At 45.1% G+C, this 19,917-nt stretch overlaps 1 protein-coding gene across 3 annotated transcripts in view; it reads left to right on the plus strand.

Annotated features, from left to right (window-relative positions):
* The window catches only part of ALKBH8 (alkB homolog 8, tRNA methyltransferase), a 54,263-nt gene extending 37,642 nt beyond the window's left edge, over window positions 1-16,621 (plus strand). For 2 of the 3 annotated variants that reach the window (XM_083736701.1, XM_083736702.1), the window contains exons 9-12: window positions 2,463-2,614; window positions 5,739-5,995; window positions 13,280-13,429; window positions 15,623-16,621. In XM_083736701.1, the coding sequence (XP_083592827.1) occupies window positions 2,463-2,614; window positions 5,739-5,995; window positions 13,280-13,429; window positions 15,623-16,177 (1,114 nt within the window). In that variant the 3' untranslated portion in view covers window positions 16,178-16,621. Of the gene's footprint in view, window positions 1-2,462; window positions 2,615-4,428; window positions 4,493-5,738; window positions 5,996-13,279; window positions 13,430-15,622 lie in introns of all 3 variants that reach the window. The other variant, XM_083736703.1, reaches the window with a different exon arrangement.
* Window positions 16,622-19,917: the final 3,296 nt, after the last annotated feature.

Below are 19,917 nucleotides of genomic sequence, written 5' to 3' on the forward strand. Positions count from 1 at the left end.
GTTCAAACTCGCAAAGCAATAATATGATTTGCTGCAGTTTATTCTGCCACGGCTGAACTCGGCTCAGCAGCATAGAAGTCAATAACAGGCTGAGCGCTTGTCTTGCTGGGAGTCAAGTGCTGACGACTTTTCAAGTCAGCAATTCTGAGGGGCTCTCAACTAGTCCCCTGGACAGATATACCACCCCTCCATGGCAAATTCTGCATTAATAAAGCTCGTTTATCAAGTTGAGGGCGAAAAGGCTGGACGTGAGAAAGATTTGGAGTTTTGCAGGATTTCCCTTAGGAAGCTCAAACAGACTGCACAGAGGGATACCTGGGCAACATAGTCCCCAAGATTCCTTTTCCTGTACCAGACAGATTTCTTCATTATGTTACGATCCCACCAATCCTCCAGGGTGCTCGAAAATGGTATTTATGGGTCTTTGCTCCCACTTTCATTCTCTCAGCAACCGTGTGAGGTAGATTAAATGGAGAGGCAGCGTCTTCCCCAAAGAGAACATCATGGCTGATCAGCGATTTGACCCCAGACTCCTTTGAGGCACTATCCAGGGCATTGCTCTTGCTCTGAAAGGTCTGCATTCTGGGCATTTCCCTTGTCAATATCAAGGTCTGCAAATAAATAAAAAAATAAAAATAAAATTTTATTTATATCCCACCCTCCCCAGCCAAAGCCGGGCTCAGAGCGGCTAACAACAGTAAAAATAGCACAATTTACATAAAATCACAGTCATTTAATTGAAATACATTCTAAAATCAATTCAGAATCAAATTAATGGCAACCATTGGGCTAGAGTTCTATGAGGATTACAGAAGGAGAGAGGAGGTCAGACTGTGCCTTGGCCAAAGGCCTGGTGGAACAGCTCTGTCTTGTAGGCCCTGTGGGAAGATGTCAGCTCCCGCAGGGCCCTAGTCTCTTGTGACAGAGCGTTCCACCAGATCGGGGCCACAGCTGAAAAAGCCCTGGCTCTGGCTGAGGCCAGCCTAACCTCCCTGTGGATCTCCAACATGTTTTTATTTTTATTTTTTTGGGTTTTTTTATTAAAATTTTTCTTGTTTTACAGAAGTAAGTGTAACGTCTCTCGTATTTTTGCCATGTAACATTTTTACAAATCCGTTTCATTTGTTGAGACATTAGGGGGAGAAAAACAAGATGTTTTTATTTGAAGACTGTAAGGTCCTCCGTGGGACATACCAGGAGAGGTGGTCCCATAGGTACGAGGGTCCTAGGTCCGTAATGTCAGCAAATGAGGTATGCAGATCCAAGACGGACCTGCAGCAGTATGTTGTAGTGCAGAGCAATTGGTTTTAGCCCGGCAATGTCATAGTCTCGAACTCTGAAGGGCAGGAGGAACCAGCTGTCTCTGGGGGGCTGTTATACCCCCAACTGGGGAAACAGGCCAAGCTTCTAATGCTGGTGTTTCAACAGCTGGTGGCCCGAAACCTGCAAAGCCTGAGATGGGTCCCCCCCCCCCAGGTACATAGACGTTTAGACACTTGTCTCATTATTTCACAGGTTTCCATGAACCCTTTCATCTAATGTGTTCGTCATGTGTGGTGAGCCAGTGTGGTGTAGTGGTTAAGAGCAGTGGACTCGTAATCTGGTGAACTGGGTTCGCGTCTCCGCTCCTCCACATGCAGCTGCTGGGTGACCTTGGGTTAGTCACACTTCTCTGAAGTCTCTCAGCCCCACTCAATCACAGAGTGTTTGTTGTGGAGGAGGAAGGGAAAGGAGAATGTTAGCCGCTTGGAGACTCCTTCGGGTAGTGATAAAGCGGGATATCAAATCCAAACTCTTCTTCTTCCTCATGTTAGATAATAATAATAATCCTAGCTTCTGTTTTGTTTTATTTTATTTTTTATAAATATTTATTAAAGATTTTCTTAGAACAATAGAAAGAATAAACAAAATAGCATATAATTTTTTCCAATATCCACATTTTCATCACTTCTTTGGACTTCCTCGCATCTCTCGTTCCTGCGTTCCAAATTTTCGAACTTTACCCAGCAATTTATCACCTTGTTTCAATTCTTATATTATAATTTTCTGATATTGTATCCCTAATTTTAGATAATTTAACCCAAACCTTAAAAGCTTAATTTTAACATAATATTTATCCAAAATTTATCTTTTCTTATATTTTCATTTATCTTCATATTCCTTTTAACTAACTTATTGGTGCCATATTGTTGATAATCTTACATCTTTCTTAACATTCATACAATTTACAATATTTTTGTAAATAATCCTTAAATTTCTTCCAGTCCTCCTCCACAACTTCTTCTCCCAGGTCTCGGATTCTGCCAGTCATTTCTGCAAGCTCCATATAGTCTATCAGTTGCATCTGCCATTCTTCCAGTGTGGGCAAATCTTGGGTTTTCCAGTATTTAGCGACAAGTATCCTTGCTGCTGTTGTTGCATACATAAAAAATGTTCGGTCCTTCTTCTGTTTTGTTTTAAAGCATCACACCTAGGAAGTTTGACATTGTTCAAGCATCTGAAGGACAGAAAATTGGAGTTGTCACTGCTGACATTGGAGATTTAACCTTGAACAAGAGGGGAGAAAGGACATCTTTCACTTTCAGAAAAGTGAGGAGAAGCCCTTGCAATTGCTGTAAGTTCCAGTTGTTCAGATACAAACAATGTAGCTTGTTGGGTCCCTCTCCTTTAAGGCTATGCTCCCCCCACTTAGCCCTCAGCTCTTAAAGGCATGGCTGGATTAACTGCTCCTCATTAAACCTTGTGCCATGTTCATTCTACACTTGTACGGAATCAAACGCTCATGGCAGTTCTGACTCTGTGAAACTCCCTGCCCATTGATACCAGACCTTAACCATACTGTTTTTGGCACCTGCTAAACAATTTCTTTTTCTTTAGGCAAGTCTGGCCAGCTATGTAAAGTCAACATATATTTTAATGAGTGCTTTACTTTCGAATGAGTATTTTAACTGCAGATCTTATTTATAATTTTAAATTATTTTGGGTAAATTCGTTTTCAACTTCTAACTTTTATCAATAATATTAATGTATATTTTATGCAAACCGTTTTTCCAGTTAAGCAGCATGCAAATTCTGTAAAAGAAATGCATTTTAAAAAAGCAAGCTTCAGCATGTCTTGCTGAGGCTACAGCATCTTGGGACGCTTACCAAGTATCGCAGCAGTAGCCAACGTGGTATCCTACAGATGTTGTGGACTGCAACTCTGGCCTTCCTCACCATTGACCTTGCTGCTGGCCGGGCTGATGGGTGTTGTAGTACGGCAACATCTGGAGGGCACCATATAGTCTATCCCTCCTGCATCAGGAGCGTCAGGCACTCGTCTCTGAGCTCTCCTGGCCTCCAGTTGTGGAACAAGCTGTCTTGGCAATATGGGAGCCCCACTTTGGGCAAAGGAATAAACTAGGGCTGAGTGGAAGGCCTATGAGAGCTAACAGCCTGCAGTAGGGGCACTTCTTCCCTCCTCTCTGGATATTCTTGCCAACCGTGGCCTAGGGCGTGACCTCTGGTGACCACTACATTCTTACTGGTCCCATTCCCCTTCCCACCCCCAGGACTCTCAACTTGTCATGGTCATAGCTGTCAACCGTCCCTTATTTGGCGGGAAAGTCCCTTATCCCAGTGCCGTGTCCTGCTGCTGTCCCTTACTGATGATGTCCCTTAAATTTCCCGGGTTTCAAAGGAAGCAGCTCCTCTCCCTCCCTCCCTGCCAGCCAGGGAGGAGGGAGGCTCAAACTGTGTTGCTTGGCTGTGTTGCTTACCCAATAAGGAGTCTAAGAACGACTGGGGGGTGGAGCTTTCATGCCTTGTGCCGATCAAAACGGCCGCGTTGCCTGGGGAATCGCCTTTGCTCAGCGATTCCCAGCGGAGAGGTGACGGTGGGTTTCCTTGCTGCGTCCCCTTTGCCGGGTTGCTGCGCTGTGGAAACCACAGCTTGAGGCTTCGTTTGGCTGCTGGCTGGGCTTTCTACCTTTGGCTCGGAGGGGCTCAGAAGTTGAACATAGCTTTGCTTGGAAAATCCCTTATTTTAGCTGCTGATCCCTTATTTTTGAGGCTGCTGGTCCCTTATTGTCAAATCTGTAAGTTGACAGCCATGGCCATGGTTCACTCAGGGCTGACCCATTTCCTCTGCAACACTTAATGCTGTCCCTTCCAAACCCCACCCTCTCTCCAGCTTTGCCACCTCTGATTGGTTGGGTGGAGCAGCAGCAGCTGAGCGGTTAGATTCCTGCCCTTTTGACTGGGTCTGTTTCACTACAGGGCTTTTATTCCTTGGTTGGTCTGCTGCTACACAATATTGATTTCACCTGGAAATAACCTTTTTTCTTTGTTGTCTCCTCTTAAAAATAAACCACAACCCCTTCTTCTCGACTGGCAATAAATTTGTCTTTGAAAGTGCAGCAGGAGAAAGCAATATTTCCCATCTTTTAGCCTCTAGAAAGCAGTCTTGTGGCCAAAGAACACCCTTTAGCACAGAACGAGCGCCTTAATCAAAGTAAGACTTTTGAGTCGAGCATAGCTCTAGTAGTTCAGACAGTTTTGCAAAAACCATCTGATCGATGGGTTCCAAGAAGAAAAAAAAAGACTTTTGATTTGCTTCTTATAGTGTAAACTTTGGGAATTGCTGTTAAGGTTTGTTGCCGCATTGGCACACCTAGGGAGGGTGGTTCTATGTAGTTAACCAATATAAGTTTGGGCTTATTGTTGCTGGTTCCACACCATGCCCTGAAGCATCGTGTCTTCGCCCTTATTTAAACTTGTACGATGCAGTTGTACCATTTTTGCATGCAACGTGGTGCAGATATAGCATGGAAGCCATGGTTTGCAATTGAGATCCAGCCTAGGGGCACACACTCACTCTCCTCCCCTGCTCCCCTCCCCAAAGAGAAGTCTTCCCTCCCTTCCCATCTGAATATTAAAAGTATTGAAGAGTTATTTGTGCACTGGTGCTAACTATGCAACAGTTTATTCTAACCATGGTTCTCTTTTGAGCCAGAATTTGGTATTATTGTTTCACATGAACCATTAACTTCGGTTTAATGTAACTCTAAACCATGGTTAATGTTGTCAGTTACATGCAGACATGCAAAGTGAGTCTTTGTAATCAGGCTTATAGGGTTGCTAATCTTCCCTTCTTGTAGAAGCCCCTTGCGCCTTGAGAGATGGCACTCCAAAAGATCCCCAGAATTTTGGAGGGTGCACAGGGGGCTCAAAGTACAAGGGGTAGGATCTGGAAAGCCCCTATGCATGGGTAGAATACTTCTAGTGTTTGGGATCCTGGCCATAGTGTTTTTCAGATACAGTTCCTAGGATGTAAACCTAGGTCTAGTAACTACTCTGCCCATACCGTACTCTTGCACCCTGATCCTCTTAGAGTATCTCAGTTTAAACCGAGATATACCATTCAGTTCAGTGTTTCCCAAACTTGAGTTTCCAGCTAGCTAGCAAGACCAGTGGATGATGGGCATTGTAGTCCTAAAAGAGCTGGAGACCCGAGTTTGAGAAACACTGATTTAGTTCATCAAATGTATAGATTAGTGTAGATCACTAACTAGGTAATAGATGTGCCATTTTAAATTCAGTTCAATTCAGTTTTAAAACTGAAACTCAAAATGTGCAGTTTGGTTTGCGGCTTTCAGAATTCTCTGTTAAGTGAGCGCAATCCAAAATGGATTGCTCTGGTTTGGAGTGCTGTGTTCTGTTTACGGACAAATAAATCCTTATCCTTACCTACCCTATAGCCTATCCGTCTGTGTGTGACAGTCAGCATAAGGACACAGAGCCCTCCTTCCCAGATAATGAGAGAGAAGCCTCGAAGCTAGAAGAAAAGTATGTCCACGAGGTGTATGAAGGGATTGCCACGCACTTCAGTAGCACGAGACACAGTCCATGGCCGCGAGTCGTTGAATTCCTGAGGACTTTGCCGTGTGGGGCTGTTGTGGCTGATGTCGGCTGTGGCAACGGAAAGTATTTAGGAGTCCGCAAAGACTTATGTATGGTAAGGAACTATGTGGCTTTAGTCCTCCTTGCTTTGAAGGGGATAGTTAACCTATCAGAATTGCATCTCCTGTGACATTTTTCCTGCATGGAAAGCTTTCCCTCTCTCCCTTTTTCTTTTTCTTTCTCCTTTTTCCCCTTCCCTCCCAAAAAGGTCCCACAAAGTGACTTACAACACAGTCGTCCAGTTTCGAATACATAGGCTGGAATCGGGGAGGAACCTGTGACTAATGTTTCCAATCCCTCAGATGGCGATTCTGACTTTTATTTGGCTTTTTATTTGGTCACCTGAGTTGAGCCAATATTCAAACAGGCCATTCAAAATGATAAAGAGTTCCTAAAGCCCAATAAAGCTATCCTAACAATTGTGGCATGTGTCAGAACCAAGCCAGGGTTGTGAGTGGCCAAATCTGGAACCTGGAGCATGTGCTTGCCATCATGGTGGGATCCTGGCTGTCAGTTGCTGGCACTGGCTGTAATGCACTCGGCTGCAAATTATGGATGTAGAGAGGCAGATTGGCACTCGCTTTTGAGATGAATAAAAATGAACTGGATCCCTTTATCTTTGAGTGAACTCGTTCCCTCCTCCTCCTTTCAATCGCAGGGCTGCTTTCCATGGTTCTGAAACTCCTGGCTTCTCTTTCTTCTCCGGGGTCCACCAGCACAAAGCCAGCAGGGGCAGCTGTAGCATCTTGCCTCCTGGTGGGGACAGAGATATGGATCAGGACACTTATACTGCCTGCCGTAAGCACCAGTGTTTCACATCGCTGCTCTCCGTAGAAGCCCATCAAGCCTGTGCAGAAACAATTGTAGCTCTTAGGCTTGGCCATAGACCTAGCTCTTGGTTCCAGCTGGGGATCCCCCTGAAATTGTGCCACCCAGTCCCATCTTGGCTTTTCCCACTGCCTTGAAGTTTTTCCTCTCGAGTGTGTCCTGAAACTGCTGCGTCTGTATTTTGACAACTAAATTTTGCCATTACAAGCCTAACCGGTTTGGCCGACTGTGCCTGGATTCATGCTATATTACCATATAATGATACCTGAGGTTATATGTAATAATCCCAAGAAAAGTCAAGAAAATGTGATAACACACAGAGCAAAGTTCCACCCCCCCCTTTCAGGCAGCGCTTGAAGATTATAACCCCAGGAGAGCTGCTTCAGCTGTAGAGTACTTTTCACAGCTGCTGTTCAAAGTACAAAGCCAGAGGGGGGAAAAGACAAAGTAGAGCAAGGGTGGGCAATCTGTGGCCTTTCACATTTTGATGGACTTCGACCCCCATAATCCCTGGCCGCTGGTTGAGGTCCCCTGAAGGGCACAGGTTCCCTACCCCTGCTGCCAGAGCAAAGGTGACCAATTTCTGTTTTCTCAGGAACCACGTCACCTTCCAAACCATCATCAAGTCAATAATAATAATAATAATAATAATAATAATAATAATATTTCTACCCCGCCCATCTGACTGGGTTTCCCCAGCCACTCTGGGCGGCTTCCAACAAAGATTAAAAATACATCAAAATGTCACACATTAAAAACTTCCCTGAACAGGGCTGCCTTAAGATGTTTTCTAAATGTCAGGTAGTTGTTTATCTCTTTGACATCTGATGGAAGGGTGTTCCACAGGGCGGGCGCCACTACCAAGAAGGCCCTCTGCCTGGTTCCCTGTAATCTCACTTCTTGCAGTGAGGGAACCACCAGAAGGCCCTCGGCGCTGGACCTCAGCGTCCGGACAGAACGATGGGGGTGGAGACGCTCCTTCAGGTATACTGGGCTGAGGCCATTTAGAGCTTTAAAGGTCAACACTTTGAATTGTGCTTGGAAACGTACTGGGAACCAATGTAGGTCTTTCAGTGTAGGTGTTATGTGGTCTTGGCGGCTGCCCCCAGTCACCAGTCTAGCTGCCGCATTCTGGATTAGTTGTCGTTTCCGGGTCACCTTCAAAGGTAGCCCCACGTAGAGCGCATTGCAGTAGTCCAAGCGGGAGATAACTAGAGCATGCACCACTCTGGCAAGACAGTCCGTGGGCAGGTAAGAGCTTCATAGCTCTAATAAAAAGGAGCTTAGACATTGCCAAGGAATTACAGTGGTGCCTCGCAAGACGAAATTAATTCGTTCCGTAAGTTGTGTCGTCTAGCGATTTTTTCGTCTTGCAGAGCGCGGATTCGCTGGGTATTAGTGGCTTTAAGAAAAAGGAAGCAAACTCGCAAGACGTTTTCGTCTTGCAAAGCAAGCCCATAGGGAAAATCGTCTTGCGAAGCAACGCAAAAAGCGAAAAACCCTTTCGTCTTGCGAGGCATTCGTCTTGCGAGGTACCACTGTACATGCACAGTTCAGAGACGTGAAAGATGACATTGTGGAAGAAAATCCCTCACTTTCATTACCGCACTGGGGGCGAAATGTTAACCCCACACTGATTAAAAGTAGGTAGATTGCCAGGGGCCAGGTAAAATTGCTTTGTAGGGCAGATATGGCCCCGTGGGTTGTGAGTTGGCCACCCCTGCTTTAGAGCACAAAGCCTACATGCACAAATGTGTTTCTCTAGTCTTCTTTTGGGTATCCTTAGTTTGGAATATTCCAGGAACTTTAATCAGCTCAGTGCCTAGTGAAACTATGGAACTTGCTCCCACAGGAAGCAGTGATGACCGCTAGTCTAATCCGCTAATCTAGATGGCTTTAAAGGACAGATGCATGAAGGGAAGGGTAATCAATGGGCTACTTGCCATTTTGACTGTGTTCTGCCTCCACAGTTAGAGACAGCAGTGCTTCTGAATACCACTTGCTGGAAACCACAGGAGTAGAGAGTTGCTTGAAGCTCTTGTGCATGAATCCTGCTTTTGGGTTTCCCATAGGTATCTGGTCAGCCACTATCAGAATACAGTTCTGGACTGGACAGGCCATTGACCTGATCCATCAGGCTCTTCTGATGTTCAGTTGACATATCTGAAGTCTTCCACTGGCCTACCTCTCATGATGGTGGTATATTTTGCTTCTGCCAGTGTATGCTGGTCTTCTACCAAATCCTATTACATCTCAGCTGATAGACCCTAGCCTTAAAATTGCTCCCTACGAGTAAAAAAATGTTAACTGGCACACAATTCGAAAGCCACTTTTAGACAGTAATCAAACCCCAAACTGACTTGCTCCTGAAGAGGCCAAGGGAAGCTTTATTGTTGCTTAAATTTCTCCCTCTTCGCAGCACTCCGTCATTAAGATTTGTCTCTCCAGCAAGCTCTCTCATTCAGGAACTGGCGTCTGCAATGTAGCTAATATCCCAAATCAGCTAATAATTATTTTCAGGCTACAACATTCAGGCATAAACACGCCCACTTATAAATCAGTAGATTCCTTCTGGTTAAAAATAAATTGCCTGAAGCAGATGCATTATAATTCCAGACAGGGAATTATAATAGGGACTTTTATTTTATCAGTGAGCAGAAAGAAGGGAGATAAACATGCCTGCCAGTTATAACGATGATAATAATAAACATACATCAGGTTGCTCCAGTATTATTGCAGCATGCCCGGCAACATCACAACGGCTCACTTCATAAATTTGGTGTGGTTTTAGCTTGGATCTGAATTGTTTGACAGAGTGTGTGAGAAATAGCCAAAGGAGTGTTGAAATTACAAAGAGATTTTTGAGAGAGACTCTTGGGCATTGGAAGCGAGTGATAGATTTGCTACACTGGCCAAAAGGCAAATGTGGATGATGGGAACCTTGCACATCCTTTCAATCAAAGTATTGCTTTATTAGCCAATGAAAAGGGAACATATCTTGCAGGTGAAGGACTCAAAACAGCAGACAGGTGAAAAGAAAGCAAAAAATAAAAATAGGGAGCCCACTGGGTATATGACACAATTCTCCTTTTCGTGGCGACGAGAGATGGCCTTCTCGTTTTTAGACGCAGCCCCTTCTCTCTGAAAGGTGACGCGGCAGCTCTCTGTGAGGGAAAACAAAACACTACGTGAAAGAAATGTTAAAGGTCTGACTCAGAACAAGTGAAGCAAGGGAATTTCTCTCTCCTTTCTCTGTCTCGCACTGTGGCTGCATGCTGACATCTTTCTTGCTGTGTTTGTATGAATTTGCCCGAATTTAATTTGCTTCCTCGAGACTCTCATGCTATTAGTTATAGCTGAGATGTTTCTCTAGGGAGCCACATAATTTCATTTGGTGGCTGGATTTCAAAATTAGATGTAGTTCTCTCTCCATCAGCTTTCTGATGAGTCGCATCAATCAGGTTTCAAATGGACTTAAATGATCTAATTCCACCAGGAGGAGTTAGTTATTGTGAGGTAAAGCTAAAATGACCACAGTATCCTGTGGTTCTTTTTGTTCCCTGAGCTTGGGGAGATAATCAGCATCTTGTGGATGGCAGGCTCCCTAATAATTATTATATTTTGCATCTTCCTATCTCCGTCGCTAACCTGGTAATAGAAATAAATGTGGCCACTGCCAAAAATATGGCTCTATTATAGGGTGAAACCATGGCACTTTGGTTTCTTTCCTTCACAACCTCAAGAAATGTGGACAGGAAGAACAGAACAGCTCCTAAGATTCTTTGGGGAAAGCCATGGGGGACCATGTGTTTTGATTCCTGCATCTCAGGGGGTTGGACTAGATCAGGCCCGTCCAACTCCCAAGAGACTGTGTTCTACTCCCATTATGAATAAACTGGCAGTGATCTACCCATTGTCATTGAGGATTGACCACAGTTGTTGAGCTTTTTTGGGGGAGGATTGACCAGAGTTTTTTGGGAGAGATAATATTTGTTGAGCTTTTGTGGGAGAGGATTGCAGTTTACTTAAGCCCGCAATCAGGATCACCAGGGGATCTTCCTATCGATCGTGGTCAACCGGTTGGACATGTCTGGACTAGATGATCCTCTGGATCCCTTCCAACTCTATGATTCTATGACTGTTTAAAGTGGTATAATACTGCTTCAGCATCAAAGAGTAGAGACATCACCTTGCCAACAAAGGTCCGTATAGTTAAAGCTATGGTTTTCCCAGTAGTTATGTACGGAAGTGAGAGCTGGACCATAAAGAAGGCTGATCGCCGAAGAATTGATGTTTTTGAATTATGGTGCTGGAGGAGACTCTTGAGAGTCCCATGGACTGCAAGAAGATCAAACCTCTCCATTCTTCAGGAAATCAGCCCTGAGTGCTCGCTGGAAGGACAGATCATGAAGCTAGGGCTCCAATACTTTGGCCACCTCATGAGAAGAGAAAACTCCCTGGAAAAGACCCTGATGTTGGAAAAGATAGAGGGCACAAGGAGAAGGGGACGACAGAGGACGAGATGGTTGGACAGTGTTCTCGAAGCTACCAGCATGAGCTTGACATAACTGCGGGAGGCAGTGGAAGACAGAAGTGCCTGGTGTGCTCTGGTCCATGGGGTCATGAAGAGTCGGACATGACTAAACAACAACAAAATACTGCTTCAAATGTATAGTTATGGATGTGTGGCAAAGGCACTCTGCAGATGCTCAGGAGTGTTCATCTTTGTTACTTCACCCGCTGCAAGGCTAAACGTTGGGATTTCAGACGGGATGATGGGCTGAGCCAGATGAAACCCTGGTTCACATAAGCATGGGGGGAAAGAGAGAATGAGTTAATTAAAATAATATGAAAGCGCCTCTGATAATCCAGTAAGATCATTACACCTTCTTAGCAACTCGTAATTATCTGTGTCCAGTCATTATGGGCATGCCTGCAGCTCCCATCGTATTATTTATATCAAATGCAAATTTAATCTGAAGCCTGTGTAGCCTTTGCAGTTTCTTCTCTGCATCTCAATTAAGGTAGGTCTTCCCCCCTCCCCACCTCCCAGTGCAAGATCTAATCTTTTATTTTGGGCAGTAGTGGATTCGCTTTAATACATAGGACATTACAAGTAAGCCCGACTTCACAATTATTTGATATAATTTAGATGCAAATTAGGAACCTCATATTCTGCCGGTCGTAGGCTTTCTTCCTCTTGGCTAGTTTAGCTGCAGCTCATTACATTTCATCAGAGTACAGTGTTGCCTCTTTTCAAGGTCACTCCACTATTGTCTTTTTGATTGAATTCCTGCTTCCCAGTCAATTTATACTGTACATATCTGGGACAGAGTGTGATTGAAATCAGAAGAATTGTGCCTCTTTTTTTAATCATGGAAGCTGGCCACAGATACAGTCAATGAAGCACTCACTTTCTCCTCTTTTCAGCTGCTTGTTTGTACATGGAACCCTTTCATAGCATTGTTCGTAGACTTCTAGAGTTGGAAGGGACCCTGAACATCATCTAGTCCAAGCCCTTGCAATGCAGGAATAGGCAGCTGTCCCATACAGGGATCAAACCTGCAGCCTTGGTGTTATCAGCACCATGCTTTAACCAGCTGAGCTATAAGGCTGCTTAAACCTTTGAACCTCATTGGGCTCTTAAGTGCTGCGGCTTCATTGGCTAAAATGCCTGTTTGAAGTTGAGTGGTGTCTTAAATTTCTTTCATCTTTCTCAGGATTTCAGGGAGGGAGTCCTAGCTCATTGGTAGAGCATCTAGTGTCCATGCAGACGGTACCATCTTCAATCCACAGCAACTCCAGTTGGGCCTGGGATGGAATATCCCTGTCTGAAATCCTGGAGAGCAGCTGGCAATCAACACAGACAGTTCCGAACTAAATAGACTATATAAGGCAGCTTCCTGGTAGAAATGGCTGCAGGTCAAAATTTGCCTTGTTTGCAATGTTTTTAAATTCTTTTTATTTAATTGCATTTTTAAAAATAAAAAAAAATAGGTGTTAGCTTCTACCAAAGGCCAATGACATTTTGAGGAAAGGAAACCAAATTATTTTATTCTGGAAGTAAGGAGCACTTTGCTTTTGACACCCTCTGCAAAATCCAAATGATAACAAACTACTTTACTGGGACATTGTGGGCCAGAGGAGGCTCAGAAGACAAGACAGCCATCGTAGTGCAGCATTTCACATGCTGGAGAACCCAGAGGTGCCATTTGAGCATGTCACATCTCGACAGTCCTCTTTTATTCCTCCTTTCTTCAAATTTCAACACAAGTATGCAGTTAAATTTTTGAAGAAGTGAGATCCAACCTTGAGATACTCAATTATTTCTTCTGCAAAGGAAAAAATGTGCCAGAAATTCAAAATACTTGCAGGCTTTGTTGCGGGGGGGGGGGGGGGGGTTGTCTGAAGGAAAGTAGATCTCCTGCCTATAGGTGATGTTTGCAAAATCCGCATGAAACTTTTGTAAGTATCTTGTTAAGAGTGCAATCCTTCCCATTTTCTCTTGCAGTTTGGCTGTGACCGTAGCATGACTCTTGTCGACATTTGTGGGGAGAAGGGATTTCAAGCCTTTGTGTGCGATGCTCTCAGAGTACCAGTACGAAGCGGCTCATGTGATGCCTGTATCTCCATTGCTGTCATCCACCACTTTTCAACAGTGGTAAGTTAAAACTCTTCCCTATGATTTGTTGCCATATCCTTTACACAGCAACACTGGATGTCTTATACAGTCGTAACTTGGTTCTTGAACGCCTTGGTACTCGTACATTTTGGCTGCCGAATGCCGCAAACCTGGAAGTGTGTGTTCCGGTTTGCGAATGTTTTTTGGAAACCAAACGTCTGACATGGCTTCTGTGGCTTCTGATTGGGTGCAGGAAGCTCCTGCAGCCAATCGGAAGCCGCGGCGTGGTTTTCGAACATTTTCAGAAGCTGAATGGACTTCTGGAATGGATTATGTTCGAGAACCAAGGTACGCCTGTACTGGGTCCATCTATCCCAGCACTGTCTCTTCCGAAGGACAGCAGCTTCCCAGGGGTCTTGGCCAAGACCCATCATCCACTTTGGCTTTCAGCCAATATGAGCTGGTTTCCGTTGCACTTTCTTTTCCGATGATGGGTGGGGCTAGGCTATCAGGACACCCATGTTTAACTTCTCAGCCATTAGCTGGCCAAAAGAGCCATCCTATAGCCAGATGAACCAGGGTGGGCAGGGTTAGGATCCATCCAGTGGGTCTCTGGCTGAGCTGGGAGGTTTCTGGTGCAGCCAGGCTACATTGGCATAACACCCCATTCTTGGCTCAGCCAGAGGTACCTTCCCCATCCAGGCTTAGCTAGGGCCCAGCTGGCTGAGTTGAGCCTGGTGGATCTTAAGCCATCGTAAGCCCTAAAAAGGATGTGTGGGGGGGGGGGGCGGGCGACTCAGGCTGGATCTTAAGTAGGGCTGGGCGATATCTGATTTTCAACATCACAATATATCACCAGCTAAACATTGTGATATACTGATATATTACAACGTCTGAAATAAGGATGGAACTATGTAGAGGCATTATCTGGCTTCATGGTTTTTCCCACGTTGTGATTTTTGCATAGCACACACACACCATAATTTGCGATATATTGCCAGGTCAAAAACTATGAAGCTGATATGGACTTCAAACCGGTTTTGGATGATATATTGCCCAGCCCTAACCATAGAGCCCAGGGCTTGCTGATCAGAAGGTCGGCAGTTTGAATCCCCGTGACGGGGTGAGCTCCCGTTGCTCGGTCCCTGCTCCTGCCAACCTAGCAGTTTGAAAGCACGTCGGAGTGCAAGTAGATAAATAGGTGCCGCTCCGGCGGGAAGGTAAACGGCATTTCCGTGCACTGCTCTGGTTCGCCAGAAGCGGCTTAGTCATGCTGGCCACATGACCCGGAAGCTGTACGCCAGCTCCCTCAGCCAATAAAGTGAGATGAGCGCCGCAGCTCCAGAGTCGGTCACGACTGGACCTAATGGTCAGAGGTCCTTTTACCTTTACCTAACCCCTAAGCCTGTTCAAAATGGTCATGAGACCCGGCCACCTAGCATAAATTAAACCAGCAGAAAAGGTGGTGTCACTCAAACACTGTCTTAAGTGCTTGTTTCCCCTCTGCCAGGCTTAGGTTGGCTCAGTCAGCAGTAGTCCCACTCCTAAGCAGGAGTTTGAATCTGGTATACTTCACAGCTGCTTAATTTATGCCAGCTTGCTTTACTCCAGCGTCTTGTGTCTAGGATTGCTCCTATATGCAACAAAGACACGTTTCAGCATACAGAAAGCTATGGTGCCCAAGGCTTGGCGCTGGATACCTGAAGGGCTACTTCTGCCCATATGAATCTGTGCACACACTCCAGTTCTTAGGGGAGGAGTCCTGTTCTGTATCCTACCACCATCTGAGATGCCATTGGTAGGTGGGAGGAGCAAACATAGAAGAGCCAGGGCCCAGATTCTGGATTGTCTTGTTATGAAACATCCAGATTTAGGCACCAGTTGTTATCCTTCTTTTCTTACTTAGGCACACCTTACAACAATGTCCTTACATTTGACGTTGGCTGCTCCTTTTTCATTTGAGCAAGCAATCATAAAAATGGCAAGCATAAGCAGTCTTTTAAGAGAAAAACAACAACCTTTAAATGGAGCTTGATAATTGCCTTGGGTATTACAAGCAGAAAAAAAATTATTTTACCAAATAAACAGATAAAGAGCAGTACAGGTGTTCCTGATTATATAAACCACTAAAGCACATCAGTTTTCCTTTGCTGCACTCGAGGCCTTGCTCTCACTTGCAGTCCTGCTGCTGTTAACCTTCGGACTGACTTGATCTGCTTTCCCCTTGACCAGGAGAGAAGGCTGGCCGCTCTCTGCGAATTAGTCCGGCTGCTGAGGCCGGGTGGAAGAGCCCTCATTTATGTCTGGGCTATGGAACAGGAATATAAGAACCAGAAGTCTAAATACCTGAAAGAAAAAAGAGCCAGTGGTCGTGCGTCGGAAGAGCTCGGCAGTGACACAGTAGAGGAAACGGGCGACAGTGATTGCCAAAGTTCAGTGGACCCCAACCGGGGCACCGGTCATATCAGGAGCAGTTGTTGCGATGCAAACCAGGCCGTTCATGCCAAACTGCCCGTTCATACCAACAGAACATCCTTTGGCTCCCAAGACTTGCTGGTCCCTTGGCACCTGAAAGATGGCATGAAGAAGAAATCCAGGCATGTCCAGTCTCGCCAGCCTGTGGGATGCTCTGCAGACTCTCAGGAACTTAGTCCCATATTTCACCGTTATTACCATGTCTTCTCCAAAGGAGAACTGGAAACGCTCTGCAAGAGGCTAGATTGCATAGAGGTGCAAGAGAGTTACTATGACCAAGGGAACTGGTGTGTAGTTCTTGAAAAGCAGTAACTTATCAACAAAACCTTGCAGGCTGCCAAAGTGGAAAGGGAATGTATTTGACATAAATATTTGGTTGCAAAAGGGTATCTGGGCGGCATCTGGCTTTTAGCCGTGGCTTTATGTTTATAAAATAAATATTGTTTTTTTACAGTATTGCTGGGATTAGGAACTTGTATCTTGCTCTGGCTTTACCAACCAAGTATATTTCATTTCTCTTGTTAAATTTGGTATTCTGCCTTTCTACACTGGGGTACTCAAGGCAGTTTACACCCCTTAACAAGCACAGCCCCAGGGGCTGCATGAACACACAGTTGAATCAGGACTTGTCACTAAATGTAGCATCTGTAACTTGAGTCAACCAGCAGAGTAAGACAAGATGCTGAATAACAGAAAATGGGCCCAAAGTGAAGGATTGTCTAGGACAGTAAAGAAAATAAAAATAAAGTAAAATGGTGGTTTTGGAACTGTATAAATAAATGAATGGGTGCTCAAGAAATCAGAGGAGGTTGAGGAGATTGGATTGTGAAGTTACATGGAAAGAGCATAAGAGCAAATGTTTGTCCTGAATGTAAACGTTTATTATATAAAGTTAAGTAGCATTGGCAAGTAGAAAAAAACAAACAGAAGAAACCATTAAAAAAGGCAACATAAGCAGAGACTTATAAACTTTAAACTAATCCAGAATCACAAGAGACCATAATGTTCAGCACAGTTATTGGCTCATTTCCCCAGTTTCCTTATGTACAAATGTTCCCCAACTCTTTACAGTGATTTAATTTTCATCTCTGGTTCTCAGCAATGTTCCCATTACCTTCCACAATCTTTGTAAGACTGACATTTTATTCTTTAGATGGAATGCAATGGATTGAGGGCTGTGTTAAAAGAGGCAGGGGTCTAAGGTTTCTGTAAGGCACCAATCAGGTCTCGAACCATGATATCCAGCCCCTGCTTTCGAGCCCTTTATTTCTTGCACCACCAGTCCTCCTGAGGCCAGGCAGAATAGGCTGTGTGTGTGCGCGCCCTCTAAAGGTAAAGGTAAAGTGACCCCTGACCATTAGGTCCAGTTGTGACTGACTCTGGGGTTGCGGCGCTCATCTCTTTATTGACCGAGGGAGCTGGCATACAGCTTCCAGGTCATGTGGCCAGCATGACTAAGCCGCTTCTGGCAAACCAGAATAGCGCACGGAAACTCCGTTTACCTTCCCGCCGGAGTGGTACCTATTTATCTACTTGCACTTTGTGCTTTTGAACTGCTGGGTTGGCAGGAGCAGGGACCGAGCAACGGGAGTTCACCCCACCGTGGGGATTCGAACTGCCAACCTTCTGATCAGCAAGCCCTGGACTCTGTGGTTTAACCCACAGCGCCACCCGCGTCCCCGTGCGCCCTCTAGGCTGCAGTTTTAGCTCAAATGCTGTCAGCTGATCCTCCCAAGTCCACTTAGACACATCTATTGCTATAAAGCCCTTTTTGGCCAAGCCACCTCATCAGCCTAAGCATCTTGAGTGTAAAGATGTTGCCGCTTCCTCTTCCTGACAGTTTGCTGAGACTGTGACGAATGCCTGCCATCTACTTCTCACATCTACTTCTGGTCCCTTTAGTGCTGTCATCCTTCCTTGGAACTCAGCCTTTTGCATGTCTCTGTCCTTGACTCTGACCCTTCAGTCTTGGCCTACCTGTTCTGGCACCTGACCTCTAGCTGTTCTACAAACACATCTCTTGTCTCCGATCCCTTTGCTCCTCACGTCTGCCTGACCTCTACCCCAGCTACTGGCTTTCTAGTCTTCCTTTACATGGAGCTAACTGGAACCCCGGCTGCAGCCCATCTCAAAAGTAGGTCAACACCTAACAGCTTCTTAGACTACTTGGCTCAGCTGAGGTATGTGTGGTGCTCTTGGGGTATCTTTTTGCCATGATTCTCACAGGCTCTTGCCAATTAAAGTGGACGAACAGGTGCTTTATTGCTGACATTAACACGGGAATAAACTGCTGAGGTTTGTAAGTGTAGGTGTAAACACATCTGTGCGCCAAAGTAAGAGAAACTGATGTCTTGGAGATGTCCAGTGCTGGGCAGGAAATATGTGATAGCTTGAGCTACCTTGAGAATCCTCAGCTCGTCTCTTTGATGCTGTCTCATGTTGGGGTGAGGAGAATATTTTTCTCTCTCCTAACCCTGAGAATGTGTGGGTGGATAGGAATTCTCATTGGCTTTAAGACTGCGTGCTTATAGCCCTGAGGGTAAATCAATAACCAATTACTTTCCTTTGCATTTGCTTTCATTACTGCAAATGCATTTGCAAGGCCCAGCGAGACTGCCAGAATGACATAGCAGACAACTCAACCACAACACAATGCAAATGGCAATATAAAGCACACTGGTCAAGCAATACTATAGCCACACTGGAGATACTTAGCTGCTACACCAGTGGAATGGCCTGCCTATCCAATATCCACTCTGGGAGGGGAGGGGAAAAACACACAACTGGAAAATCCTCAAACAGCGGGGGAACTTCCACAGAAACACCACCAATCAGGTGCCATGTGGGTGGTCACACCCACAGGGTGCCCCCCCCCAAGCAGCCAATGAACTTGTATCAATGGATAACAAGATCCCAATACATAATATGGTGTGTCATTTTAGGGGGTGAAACTTAATTTTTGCTAATTTCTTCAGCGAGCGGTCTTAAAAATATGTTTTTTGGATGCTGTGGAAACTTAAACCAGAAGACGTGATTTCACCGGCCGAAGGATCATAATCTATGTGGGTCTTTTTGGCTGCAGGTGCCGAAACAATGGCTTTATAGGCAGGATGAAAGGGGAAGGGAGAGAGGGTGAAATTGGCGGCACCAACCAAGCATTTCAGAAATATATGTCTCCTGCTAGAATTCCTATAATGCTTTCCCCCTAATTATCTACAGATTATGCTTGCATGTTTTGTCTCTCTGAGAAAACAGAAATAAATTAGGGCCCTGCTGCCGACATCACGTAGTTTGAATTTCAAATGTAGCCACACAGAATCCTCATTAAGTTTGCCTGTAATGTGGAATTGTGTAGATACACACACACACACACACACACACCCACACACACACCCACACACACACACCAATCATATATATAAATGAGGTTGTACCCTGCAATCATATTTCTAAACAAATAGTGTCCTACCCTGGAATCAGACCTCAGATTCCTTGCATGTAAAATGTGAGCTGTTCCACTCAGATGCAGCTGTGTGCAAGTCTATATTCCTCTCTGACCTTTTATCGAATGGGACTGATAAAATACCTTTTGGCCTTCTCGGCACCTTGAAAATTTCCAATCTCGTGAGCAACCGAAAATTTAAAAAAAAATCAAGGAGGCATGCGTGGGGGTGGGGGTTTGTAGGTTTTGAACCATTTATTTACTCCTCATCCAAATTGGATCAATAAAGGAACAGCCTCTCCTGCCCCCCTCAAATACCCATATTTGATCTGGAGGGTTGGGAGAACCCCCCAGAACAGTGCACGGGGGAGGGGGGGGGAGAAGAAGGGACACATCCAATCAGTCAAACAAACACAAATGGCCTAGAATTGTGAGGTATTGCCTTATCTCATGAAATACTGATTTCATCCACGAGGCTGAACAGCCTCAGGACTTGCCATCAGGGGTCAGCTTATGAGGCATCTGTTAAGGCCCACAGCTCACCCCCACAATCTCCTAGCCCCACTGCTGTTGCTCCTTGCTATTGTCATACCTTAGCAATCAGGCGGAA

The sequence above is a fragment of the Podarcis gaigeae genome (genome assembly GCF_964106915.1).
Source record: "Podarcis gaigeae genome assembly, chromosome: 4".
Taxonomy (NCBI): Eukaryota; Metazoa; Chordata; class Lepidosauria; order Squamata; family Lacertidae; genus Podarcis; species Podarcis gaigeae.